Here is a 13,374-nt window from a genome sequence, read left to right on the forward strand (position 1 = left end):
TCAGGACTAACCAATCATAGCTTTGTGTATGGGAAGTTCCAAGCTGATCATCTGTAACATATTGGCATTTTCAGTAGTAGTAGTAGAGGAATCCCCCCAGTACTCCGACTGCCACGGCTGTATTATGAGAGGAACATCCATCTGCGGAGAAAGATGTTGAACATGGCTTACATGGTGCCTATACAGGATGACTTGTATTCCCCTTCTTCATTCCTTATGCATTTGAAAGACCAAGGAGGCCTACTGATAAAATAACAGGACTAGGAGTCAGAACTCCTCTATTCCTTTCCCAGCTCAGCCACTGGCTTAGTGTTTGACCTTGGGCAAGACAGTGGGGCTCTCTGTGGTCTAGTGTGCACAGCTGTAAGAGGGGGACAATGCTACATTCCTACCTCACAGGAATATTGTGAGGCTAAACCAGGGGTCTCAAACACGTGGCCTGCGGGCCAGCTCTTGTGTGTGGCCCGCCAAGCTCCCTGCACCACGCCCCTCTGCCTACCCGTGGGATTGCCTCCTGACATTGCAAGCCGCACGCTGCTCTCTGAAGCAGCCAGCAGCACGCCCCTTCGGGCCGGGGGGAAGGGGGAAGGAGGCAGAGGGCTCTGGCATTGCCTCCTTCCAGGCACCGTCCCGTGCAGCTCCCATTGGCCGGGAACAGGGAACCGCGGCCAATGGGAGCTTCGTGGGAGGTACCTGGAGGAGCGTCAAGAGCAGCACAAGCATGGAACCCTGAGCCCCTCCCCCTTCCCCAGGGTCTGCAGGGACAGGGTTCCAGCTGCTTCCTGGAACGGAGCAGCTCGGAGCCGGGGGCCAAGGCAGGCAGAGCCTGCCCTGGCCCCAGTGAGCGCTGCTGCCACCCCGGAGCCGCTCTAGGTAAACGGCACCAGGCTGGAGGTCACACCCTGAACCCATTCTGCACCCCCAACTCCCTGCCCTGAGCCCCCTGCCACATCCCACACCCCTCCTGCACCCCCAACTCCCTGCCCTGAACCCCCTGCCACATCCCACACCCCAACTCCCTGCCCTGAGCCACCTGCTGCACCCTGCACCCTTTCTGAACCCCGTGGGGGTAGCGTTGGGGTGGGGATTTCAGGGAAGGGATTGGAATGGGGCAGGGAAGGGGTGGGAAGAGGTGGGACAGGGGCGGGGCCTAATTGGAAGGGGTGGAGTGGGGGCGGGGCCAGAGGCAGTGGGGGGTGTCTGTCAGTGATGCGGCCCTCAGGCCAATGCACTAGTTCTCATGCGGCCCTCGGGGTCATCTGAGTTTGAGACCCCTAGGCTAAACTAATGTGTGTAAAGTGCTTTGAGATCCACAGAAGGGAATCCTTATAAAACTGCAAAGTATTATTAAGAATGTGAAATCCTCTGCATTTCTGTGTGAATGGCTTTAGTCAACGTGCCTATGTGCATTTGGTAAATGGACAGGATTTCTGAATAGGATATGATCAGTTACAGGAAAAGCTAGCAATCAAGAGGATTAATATTGAAGTTTCTAGATGAGGAAAATAAAAGGCATCATTTCTGGTGTCCTCAGGTGTTAGACACCCTACCCGTACAAATTAAGAGGCAGCTAGGAGCCCTGGGGCTCCGGGGCAAATTAAAGGGCCTGGGGCTCCAGCTGCCGCAGAGCTCCGGGCCCTTTAAATCCCCGCCCGAGCCCGGCTGCCGGAGCTCCGGTGGGGATTTAAAGGGCCCAGAGCCAGGGCCACCCAGAGGATTCAGGGGACCTGGGGTCTTCGGTGGCGGGGGTCCTACCGCTCTGGGTCTTTGGGGCACTTCGGAGGCAGGTCCTGGAGCGAGTGAAGGACCTGCCGCCAAATTGCCGCCGAAGAACCGGAGCGGAAAAAGCCCCCGCCGCCGAATTGCTGCCGAAGACCTGGAGTGGAAGAAGCCCTTGCTGCCGAAGACCCGGAGTGGAAGAAGCTCCGAGTCCTCAGCAGCGGGTCCTTCACTCGCTCCGGGTGTGTTCAGCGGCACTGAAGAGCCTGCCGCTGAAGACCCGCTGACAACTCTCGTGGGGGCCCCTGCGGGTCCCGGGGCAAATTGCCCTATTTGCCCCCCCTCTGGGTGGCCCTGCAGCGGCTGGAGCCCCGGGCCCTTTAAATCACCGCCACGGAAGCCGGTCCAGTCCGGCACGGCTCTTGGCTCTTGCCAGTACGCCGTACCGTACCATACCGGCTTACTTTCACCTCTGCTCTGGTTCCTCTTAATGACTTGGAATTTTTTTTACTAGGTCAAAATCTGGTCCTTTAAGCTTTAACTCAGACCAAATTCTTATTGCCTGAGATCCATAGAAAGGAATGGAGGGTTTGATCTTGTGTAGGTATGAGGAGAAGCACTGAGCAGTCTGGAGTTGATCATAGAACACTGGGAGTGTGCAGCAACACATGCTGGACGAAGCGCTGAGACATCAGACGGCCCGCAGGAAATGGACCATATTCTTGGCATTTTATGTAGCATGTCTGTGTGCTGCTGAAAAGCTGAGTATGTTCAGCTGATGGTTGTACTGTAGGTCAACAGAGAAGGATGGTCTTTCACTGTTCACAACCAAAACTGACTACTTTCCTTGTCCCTCTGACTGGACTCTTTGGTCTGCTAAGGCCACTTTCTGCCTCTGGAGAAGGGACTCCTTGCCAGCATAACGGGAAGGAGAGGGGCACCTGTGGTGTTTGGAGATGGGGGACATACAGGAGGGTATGTGATGGACTGAGTTGATCCCCAACTGGTATAAGATGTTTGGATCTTATTTCAATGATGGAAGTTAGAGTAGGAGGGGGCCGACTCCAACTTCCAAAACGGCTGGGTGGCTGAGGGATCAGCAAACAGCAACCGACTCACTCAGGCCACCACTCTGCACTCAGACCCTCGGGAGAATTGGCCCCTGCATTCAACCATTCTTACTGTAGCTTGGCCATTCCATCCACCTTCAACCTTCCTTGCCACAGCTGTAACATGCTGCGATGTGTTCCATTATGTTTTTGTGCAAACACCCAGTACAGAAAATGAAGTGTGTGGTTTTTATTACTGGGAGAGGGGGGATCCAATCAAATTTCTGTCCAGTAAATGTGATAGCCCTGGCAGCCTCCCAACCAATTATTCACCAGCTTCAATGCTGCTTTGCTACTGAGATCTGACATGTAGTAAGGTTGCTTATCTTTGCAAATTATTGTATAGATTACAAAAACAAAAAAACTGCCTTCTATATGACCAACAGATTTCTAAACCAAGAATTTTTAAACAGGATTAGAATGTCAAGAGGGATAAGTTCAGAATACATTCAGAAAGGCAGAGGTCTGTGGAGCATTTACTGGTGTCAGCAGAGAGCTGGTTGGTCACATGCTGCTGGTTCCACTTTCTTATTTCTAGCTGCTAAATCACATTTAAAGGTGTTAAAAGTACATTACTTTCCTAATATGACTTTTCCAGGTGAGCAGTTGCTGCAGTTCCCACAGCAATGGTTTGTGAATGAGAGGGGAGCTGGCTCCATGAGTCTGTGTATTAGCACGTGGTTACACTACAAAGAGCTTTGTGAATCCCTTCTATACAGGTACACCTCTACCCTGATATAAGGTGACCTGATATAACACGAATTCGGATATAACACGGTAAAGCAGCGCTCTGGGGGGGCGGGGCTGCGCGCTCCGGCAGATCAAAGCAAGTTCAATATAACGCGGTTTCACCTATAAGATTTTTTGGCTCCCCAGGACAGTGTTATATCGGGGTAGAGGTGTATATGTGAATCCATCTGGTTCTGTGTATTCCCTGAAAAGCCCCAAATTCACTAAGGAAAATGTCCCACTTTGCAACTTCCAACTAGCAGCCAACAAAACCGTTTCATGTGAAGGCTGTTCCATGTAAGACCTAGATTTGAACCCAGATCAATTATAGATAAGAGAGAACTGTTATTTCTGCAAGACTTGTAGCTCCACTCCTCTGGCATGGTTCCTAAATACATTAGCTTAAACTATAATTTAAGAGAGAACATCCTATTCCTAGAAGCAGTGATTCTTGCCATTAGGACACAGTGTTGTACACATAATTTGATGCAGGTGAAATTAAATATGAAAGCTCACCTCCCCGCACACAACAGATCTTTTTCTGCTCTGGTACCCACTCCGTAAACTTAACCCTGCAAATATTAAAATGTGTACATGCTGCATACATAAGAGAATCTTCAGATTTGTTAATACTAACTTAGGTTAATTCATATATTTTCCAGCTTTGGTACCACAGACTCTTAGTTTTCCAAACAGGGCATCAATTGGAGCTAATGGTACAGTACGTGGCACTTTGCAGGACTGAGCTCCAGATAGGGTGGTTAGTTCAGCCCTGTGCACGTGAGACTCCTCCTGTTTGCGCTTCTAATCACACTTACTGACTGATGTCCAACTACATGTCCAATTTTCTCCTTGAATTCTAGAGATATGGAACCAGCCAGTCTCTCTTAGAACAAATACTGGGTTACCCAATAGGACAGAACACCCTACAGACACTCAACGTTATTTTCCATCCTGTTTGTATCAATGGCTATGAATGTTTCTCCACATGCTTAGCTGAAATAGATCCATATTCAAGATGATCCCCTAGTAGCCATTTCTCTAAACCATATACATCTGAGTGCTTCACCCTACCTTAAGAGCCTTCAGACCTTTGATCTGTTTATTAGCTCCACTATGGACCTTCTCCAGAATTTGTGTACCCCTATAAACTGTTGACATTAACTCTTGATGAAAACCACACTTGGGAAAGGCTTTTTTGTTGTTGACCTGGTCCATCAGTTCACAGTGCACTCTCATCATTTTAAACTTGCACATTGTATACTTTGGCCATTTCATTTTTCAGTGACTCACACCTTTTGAAATCTGAAAAAAGAACAGGAGTACTTGTGGCACCTTAGAGACTAACAAATTTATTAGAGCATAAGCTTTCGTGGACTACAGCCCACTTCTTCGGATGCATACAGAGTGGAATAAATATTGAGGAGATAGATATATATACACACATACAGAGAGCATAAACAGGTGGGAGTTGTCTTACCAATTCTGAGAGACCAATTAAGTAAGAGAAAAAAAACTTTTGAAGTGATAATCAAGATAGCCCAGTACAGACAGTTTGATAAGAAGTGTGAGAATACTTACAAGGGGAGATAGATTCAATGTTTGTAATGGCTCAGCCATTCCCAGTCCTTATTTCAGAGTAGCAGCCGTGTTAGTCTGTATCCGCAAAAAGAACAGGAGTACTTGTGGCACCTTAGAGACTAACAAATTTATTAGAGCATAAGCTTTCGTGGACTACAGCCCACTTCTTCGGATGCATACAGGACTGGGAATGGCTGAGCCATTACAAACATTGAATCTATCTCCCCTTGTAAGTATTCTCACACTTCTTATCAAACTGTCTGTACTGGGCTATCTTGATTATCACTTCAAAAGTTTTTTTTCTCTTACTTAATTGGTCTCTCAGAATTGGTAAGACAACTCCCACTAGGGTGACCAGATGTCCCGATTTTATAGGGACAGTCCCGATTTTTGGGTCTTTTTCTTATATAGGCTCCTATTACCCCCCACCCCCTGTCCCGATTTTTCACACTTGCTGTCTGGTCACCCTAACTCCCACCTGTTTATGCTCTCTGTATGTGTGTATATATATCTATCTCCTCAATATTTATTCCACTCTGTATGCATCCGAAGAAGTGGGCTGTAGTCCACGAAAGCTTATGCTCTAATAAATTTGTTAATCTCTAAGGTGCCACAAGTAGTCCTGTTCTTTTTGCGGATACAGACTAACACGGCTGCTACTCTGAAACTTTTGAAATCTGAAATAACTTAAATTAATGCTCTGAAAAGGACTGGATATTTTAGCCTATTACTGCTCCTTGAGAGTTTTAAATATATTGACATTCATGTAATGAAAAGGCCTTTCTTTAATAAAACTCTTGCTGTCTGTATTACATTTACACCAAAAGACACTCCAAGGAAATATCTCGGCTTTACATCAATTTTCAGAATTATCTCTTGTTTTTATATAGTTTGTTTAATTTTAAGGAGAAAAGGGGCTATTTTAATGGAGCAATTATATAACCCCCCCCCCATGTTCCAGTTACAATGAGCTCAGCTGTTTCTAGCTACATGTACATGACATTGAATGGAAAGCAGACAAGGGAACAGCTTTGTTGCATCGTTACTACGCAGACCCGGGGCGAGGCCGCTGCGGAGCCGGGGACGCTCAGGTCCCGCCCCAAGGCGCTGCTCTGGGCTGCCTGGATCGCCCTGGCAACTAGCTCCTCCCCCTCCCCACTCCGCGTGCCCCGCTGCGTGCGCTACAGGCGGCTCCACCTCCCCCTGGTGTTCCCGCCCCCTGGGCTCGGGCTCCGGGCCTGTCCCGAGCAGGCAGCCTCGCTCTGATGCCAAGATGGCGGCCGTTGCGAGTCGGCTCTAAGTACCCTGCGCGCGGCCCTTCCTCTCCGTGCCGCCTCCCCTCCCACCACACCACGCCACGTCAGCGTCACAACATGGCAGCCCCCGCGATGCTCCTACCGCTGGTGGCGGCGGGGCTGGCCCTATGCGCGGCGCTGCTGTGGTTGCGGGGGCGGCCGGCCGGGCCGGAGGGGGCCCGAGGGCGGGTGTGCGTGGCGGTGCTGGGCGACCTGGGCCGCAGCCCCCGCATGCAGTACCACGCGCTCGCCCTGGCCCGGCACGGACACGGCGTCACCCTGCTGGGCTTCCTCAGTGAGTGAGACCGGTCCGGCCCAGCTCCCTCTCCCTGTGGGGCCCCGGCCCTGCCCTTGCTCCGGGGTCACCCTACTGGCCTTCCTGTACCGATCTGGTCCTGCCTCCCCGCCCCCTTCGGACCAGGTCCTGTCCTACGCCCGGGCACGGCGTCACCCTTCTGGGCTTCCTCGGTGGTCCACTCTCCCTCAGCCCCAGCTTGTCCCCCACTACTCCAGGCATGGGGTCACCCTGTGGTGGTTCATCACTGCGTGAAACCCGATCCACTTCACGCACACACCCACCTCTCCTGGCCCCGCCACTCACCCCAGGCATGGCTATGGTGTCATCCTTCTGGATTTCCTCAGTGAAACACCCAGGGACACCTTCAGTCCCAGGAGCCGCATTGAACCATGCCCAGGGGTTCGGAGTCCACCTCTAAGCTGGGTCCAGTGTGGGCCAACGTAGATGCCCACATATTTAATATCGAGCCGCCTAACAGCAGCTACCTGTCCCTGATTAGCCTTGCTCCATACTAAGATTCATGCCCTTGCCCCAACCTGGGGGCAGCCTACCAGGGTGGCAGTTGCCAGCCTTATACTCCAAACCTAAGCGCTTTTCAGATACTCACAGGGACATCTCTCAGCGTGCTGTGTCATTGTGACCCAAGCATCCAAGTGTTCCCCGGGCGGGGTGATTATTGGTCCCAACATGAGTGCTGATCGCTGCTTCCTTCACTCAGATCAAAGTGCCGCCAGCTGTGTATGCTCATCTTAGTATTCTAGATGTTCTCTACTTTGAACTGGATCAATAACTTTAGGAATGTGTTTTGTATTAAAATGGTGGGGTTTTTTTCTAAATTCACCCTTAATTTACAAGTTTAATAACATGCCCTGTTATAGTAACAGTCTTGTATGTGTGTGTGTTCAGTAAACATCTGGCTGTAGAACAGTTTCTTTTTCTTCCAGGCACAAAGCCACATAGTGACATTTTGTGCAATGAAAAGATACACATTGTATCTATTTCAGAACTTAAAGCATTGCAAGGTAAGTTCAATGAGTTAGATGATTTTTAGTTGTACACATGTATCAATATTTCAAATTCTATTTCTGTTTTGAAGGTATTTATCTTTATTGTTCAGTTGGAAAGCCAATTCTTAGGGTCTGAGTTTAACTTCCAGAGTACAGTGGGTATCATTGCTTCTTTTAAAGAGGGAGGGAAAATTTGCACTTTCATACAAGAGGTTTTTTTTTTTTTTTTTTTTTTTAAAGTGTTGGCACTCTTTGTGCCAGAGATCTGAATCTGGCTCAAAATTAGCATATTAGTTTATCTTACATGGAAGCTACAAACACTGTCATCGTGTTTAACAATCTGAGCACTCACATGAAAATTTGGACAATGCCTTTAAAGTAAATTGGCCTACTTCTGAGCAAGTGGTTGGAATTACATATTTATGCTGTGTGTATCTACTTATATGCACTATGAATTTCTCTTTTTTCTAAAACAAAGGCCATGAAGTAATGTGTTAATTTTTAAAGGATACCATCACTTAAAAAAAAAAGTTCCTTCTATATGTTGTTTCTAAATGAATTTCATATTTAGGGTGTGCTGTGTGAAATTTTGACACAGATTTCTGTCATTTTACAGTTGGTCCTAAGATTTTCCAGTATATTACAAAAGTTATTGCACAGGCAATACAACTGTTCTATACAATGCTGAAGATAGAGCGGCCATCTTATATTCTTCTTCAGGTATATATGTAGATATATAGTTATGTGTTTATTGTATCACACTGCATAAATTTTTCCAGCAATATCAAAAAACATAGTGACTGTTCATTTTGGTGATAAAACTACTAGTGTGGAATGAATAGTGGAAACAAATTTGTGCAAATGTGAATTTTGATTCATATATTTGCAACCTTTGTGTTCACTTTTTTCATTAATTTTTGAGCATTCAGACTTTATTGGCACAAACACTAGCGAACTGAATTTAGTACAGATGCTTGAGTCTTTACAAAAAGCAAATTTCAATTGCATATTTGAGGGTAGAATTTGTGCTGTGTGCATTAGAATGGATTTCAATTGTGACTTAAGCCGTCAAATATAGAATTCAAAATTATCTGTGTTAAATAATCTAATCAGAACAGAACAATACCACAATTTGTCTACTAGTGTAAATTGCAAATTCTATGTTTTCTTGTAAAAATCACAATTCATATTGCGTTGATTAATACAAATGTAGAGTTATTCCAGTCAAACCTACTTACACACATTTAAAGTAAATGAATTTTAACTCTCATTATATAGTTAAGGCCTCAGTCCAGCAAACATTTAGATAAATACTTAACTTTACTCATGTGAATTGTCCTGTTGAAATCAGTTTTCTAAGTGGAATTAATGTTGGCTGCAGATGCCAAATTGAGAGCATGGAGGGGTGAAAGCTTTTATCTACAGAACAAATACAACATGAGCGAACAGCAGTATGAACTTCACAGTGCTCCTCTTCCCCCAGCAATGTGCCTCCAACTTCACTTGGGCCTGGTCCCCACTAACCCCCCACTTCGGACTAAGGTACGCAAATTCAGCTACGTTATTAACGTAGCTGAATTCGAAGTACCTTAGTCCGAACTTACCGCGGGTCCAGACGCGGCAGGCAGGCTCCCCCGTCGATGCCGCGTACTCCTCTCGCCGAGCTGGAGTACCGGCATCGACGGCGAGCACTTCCGGGATCGATTTATCGGATCTAAACCACACGCGATAAATCGATCCCAGAACATCGATTGCCTGCCGCCGGACCCGGAGGTAAGTGTAGACGTACCCTTGGAGGTACCATCTCTAGGAGTGAGAAAGTAGCTCTGTTTCCAAGGGTACGTCTTCACTTACCGGAGGGTCCGGCGGCAGGCAATCGATGTTCTGGGATCGATCCCGGAAGTGCTCGCCGTCGACGCCGGTACTCCAGCTACTAACGTGGGGACTTAGTGGGGACCAGGCCCAAAACAATGATTCTGGGTGTGTCTGCCATTTAGAGCTAGTTTTGATGGTAGTTGTTGTGATTAGATGTATGACCACTAGGGACTGAGATTAACCAGCTCTTTTCACATACGTTACTGAGTAGTTGCCTATACCTGTGACCAAAAGTCGTAACTCAGGGGCCGTATTTGAACCAGAGACCTAGAGATTGTTAAAAGCAGTGTCAGTCCAATCCTTTCCTTTTCTGTCAGCTAATAAGCAGTTTGTTGTTTTGTCATAATTGGCTGCTGTTTTTTTGTTTGTTTTATTTATTAAACAGAATCCTCCAGGCCTGCCTAGTATAGCTGTTACCTGGATGATTTGCCTTGTACGAAGAAGCAAACTGATCATTGATTGGCACAACTATGGTTATACTATAATGAGTCTGATCCATGGAAAAAATCACCCTATAGTACAAATTGCAAAGTGGTTTGTATAGAAGTCTTTATTTTTCTCTTACAAATCATATAGTGTTTACCGCATGCAAAAAGGTGGAAGGTAGTGGTTAGGAGACCATTGACAAAGATGTTTCCTTAAAGAGGCACTTTATTTTTAGGTTCAAAATTGACGTACTTTCCTTTTGGAGGTGTCCTATAGAATTAAATAGGAGATGCCTTTTCTATGGGTTTTTGGACCATGCTACAGAACTTAATAGAAAATTCTATCTTTGTTATACCATTCTGTAAAATGGTTCCAGAAAGCTAAAGAAAATGATATTGTTCTCTGTTAAATTTTAGAGCAATTCCTATTCCTGTTATTTCTTTTATATTCTATAAGACTTTTCACAAAGGGTTAAAATAGTTATACCTTTTTGAGGAATGTCCTCCAGTAACAGCTAAATATTGTGTGTGTGTACGCATATACCAGGGTTCGTATGTGAAGCGTACATGCAGAGTTGTAAAAAGCCTGGTGACTTAGGCCTGGTCTGTGCTAGAAAATTAGGTTGATTTAACTGTCAGTCTCTGGTGTGAAAAATCCATGCCCCTGAGTGGTGTAGATAAGCCAACCTAGGTGCCTTTGTAGACAGCACTAGGTTGATGGAAGAATTCTTCTGTCAACCTAGCTATCACCTCTCTCGGAGGTGGATTACCTATGCCAATGGGAAAATCCTTCCCATCAGCATAGATAGTATCTACACTGAAGCACTACTTCAGTGTGCTGCGCTGCTGTAGCATTTTAAGTGTAGACAAGCCTTAAGAGACCTAATTATTTCTGAACTTGAGTGTCATCCATTGGACTCTAATGAGCTGCAGCCATGCTTCTGAGATGCATGAGCATGCACATAGTAATCTGGGTCTCTTTAGATGGGTTAGAGTCATAACATGATGGTGTATGTGGCTGTATTAATTCTTTATAAGTTCCATATCTCAAATTTGAATATATTCTGTGTCTTGCCTTGTTTGTTATGACTAGGTTATGCTAAACATTTTTCTTTATATTATAATTGCTTTCTGATTTGCTTGTTGGTTCTGTATTGCTGATTTGCCCAGTAACCCATCTTTCAAGGTTATGATAGTAGGTCTCTTTTGTTGAATTTAGTTCAGGCCTTTGGTTTCTCTGGGCCTCAAAGAGGGTAGCATGTACTCTACTGTATCTTGAATGTTGGCTCTATATACAGGGCTCTTTAATGGAGCAATATCAACATAGACATAATTTACCTGTTAGGAGGCAAGTGAGAAATGAATACTGCAAGATACAGCTCCTGATAATTTTAGGCAAAATTGTTTAATTATATTAATGTTCATTCCAAAGATTAGGCATTGGTGAGAAACTGGTATTCAGTGTCACAATCTCATTAGTTGGGAATGATGTTTGGTTTATAACTGAAGTTTAATTTCTATCAGGTATGAAAAGCTTTTTGGACGTCTATCTGACTACAACTTTTGTGTGACTAATGCAATGAAAGAAGATCTGCAAATGAATTGTAATATCAAGTAAGTCAAAGGCCTTACACAAATGATTGTATACAGATTTTCACTTAGATGAGGATATATAGCTAGCTAGCCCTAATGATTTTGGATTCATAGAAGTCTTACTGTATAACCAGGAATCCAAGAAGCTTCTTTCTGACTCAGAACTAATACTTGGAAAAGCATATTCATCGTGAAAGTATTGTTCCACCCCAGTGATTCTGGTACTAGGAGGCCAAGAAATATAGGGTTGGTAGACGTACATGTCACCAAACTTTTCTTACCCTTTTGTTGTTTACTTTGTAAAACCTCCCAATAATTCCACAAAACTTAAATAAAAATGAATATTTATCGCTCCTCTATAATTCCCTCTCAAAGAAAGTCTGAGAGGCCATTTGAATTAAATGTTAGTGAGAGCTAGAGGGGGGATAGCTGGGGCTTTTGGCAGCCACATAGGCATGGAAGCAAGCATGAGGTGATTGAGTTTTTTGGTAATGGTGGTAGTGAAGGATGAATCTTATATTGAAATTTGAGCATTGGAGGAAATTGGAATTCCCAACTTCAGTAAGCCTTAATATCAATACATTGTGGAGTCGTTGTTTTAGACGCAGGCCCAGGGAGACATTATTGCATCAGTTTACCATTATTTTACATTTTGAAAGTTTTTCTTTTGTGATCATAAGGGCTGGGGAATTTTTCAAAATTAAAGCTTAGATTCTTGGTCACAGTTATAAGGCAAGTTAAAAAGACAATTATACTGCAGTTTATATGGCTATATTATGTGTGTCATGTATGCATTATGGATGAGTCCCTATTTGCAGGATTTGCTCCACTATGCCAAGCCTAGTTCTGCCTTATGCCATGTGAATAAGCAGTAGTCTTGCCAAATCTGTAATATTTTTAATTGGTGTAGTTTAGTCTTCTAGATCTTGTGAGGGCACTTGCCAGAAGGGCAAATGCAGCCTTATGGCTTTGTAAAAAGCAGCTCTTATTTTTAATGCAGAGGAGGGCAGTCTGGGGAGGTTTCAGCACTTGGACATTCTGTCCTGAGGAGTACCTTTGCATCTGAATCAAGAGCTAAGTTGGCTTGCTGAGGCCACATGATGGTCACACCCTGCCCAAAATGAGCGAGGCTAAAATCTGTTCTGTGCAAACTAGGACTGACCTTCTATCTCCCGATCACTTGCCAGGGCACCCCTTGATGTCACAAAATACAGAGCATCCTCCTGCTGTAAATACTTTTGGAATGTGACACTCCCTGAGATTTCTTAAATGATATACTGTACTTCCTGCTTAGAAATAATTTTTGTATGATGAAGAAGCTAGGGTTTGTCTCTGCTACAGCATGTGTGAGACCTCCCTGGATAAGCATATGGTACTCCTGGGGGGATTCTGTGCCCATGCCGGGGGCAGAATTCATATGGCCCACATTTTTGTGTGTTCCCCGCGCAGAAAAACGCAAAAAAACCCTGCTGGGGGACAAGTGCCTCTTCGCCAGCAGCCCAGGCAGCACATCTGTTCCAGCATGCCTGGAGCAGCCTCAGAGACTGGGAGGGGGCCTGGACATGCCTGCGTGTCTGTGTGATCACCATTGGGGGGGGGGGGGGGGAGCTGGGTGTATGTGTGTGCCAACGAGAGAGAGAGAGAGACACTCTGTCCCTTTTTGCGACTGCTGCTCCCTGGCGTGTAAGGGTTGGGCTTTTTATTATGCATGAGGCAGGCTAGAGCAGTTTTCAAATGCGGCCA

At 45.7% G+C, this 13,374-nt stretch overlaps 1 protein-coding gene and 1 long non-coding RNA gene across 6 annotated transcripts in view; one reads left to right on the top strand and one right to left on the bottom strand.

The window, feature by feature from the left end:
• Window positions 1-7,437, bottom strand: LOC101939365 (uncharacterized). Of its 2 annotated transcripts, none has more exons than XR_010591167.1 (3): window positions 7,339-7,437; window positions 3,309-3,369; window positions 1-141 (listed from the first exon to the last, which is right to left on the bottom strand). It is a non-coding gene; the product is annotated as an uncharacterized LOC101939365 (long non-coding RNA). The 2 variants fall into 2 exon arrangements; XR_010591166.1 differs by lacking the exon at window positions 7,339-7,437 and adding an exon at window positions 7,035-7,160.
• Window positions 6,403-13,374, top strand: part of ALG1 (ALG1 chitobiosyldiphosphodolichol beta-mannosyltransferase) — a 25,878-nt gene continuing 18,906 nt past the window's right edge. Inside the window, exons 1-6 of one of the 4 annotated variants that reach the window (XM_042861599.2) lie at window positions 6,589-6,728; window positions 7,450-7,549; window positions 7,676-7,753; window positions 8,355-8,458; window positions 9,999-10,147; window positions 11,563-11,652. In XM_042861599.2, coding sequence (XP_042717533.2) covers window positions 8,420-8,458; window positions 9,999-10,147; window positions 11,563-11,652 — 278 coding nt within the window. In that variant the 5' untranslated portion in view covers window positions 6,589-6,728; window positions 7,450-7,549; window positions 7,676-7,753; window positions 8,355-8,419. Of the gene's footprint in view, window positions 6,729-7,449; window positions 7,550-7,675; window positions 7,754-8,354; window positions 8,459-9,998; window positions 10,148-11,562; window positions 11,653-13,374 lie in introns of all 4 variants that reach the window. The other 3 variants (XM_042861598.2, XM_005295256.5, XM_042861600.2) reach the window with 3 other exon arrangements.

This window comes from Chrysemys picta, chromosome 10 (genome assembly GCF_011386835.1).
Source record: "Chrysemys picta bellii isolate R12L10 chromosome 10, ASM1138683v2, whole genome shotgun sequence".
NCBI classification, from domain to species: Eukaryota; Metazoa; Chordata; order Testudines; family Emydidae; genus Chrysemys; species Chrysemys picta.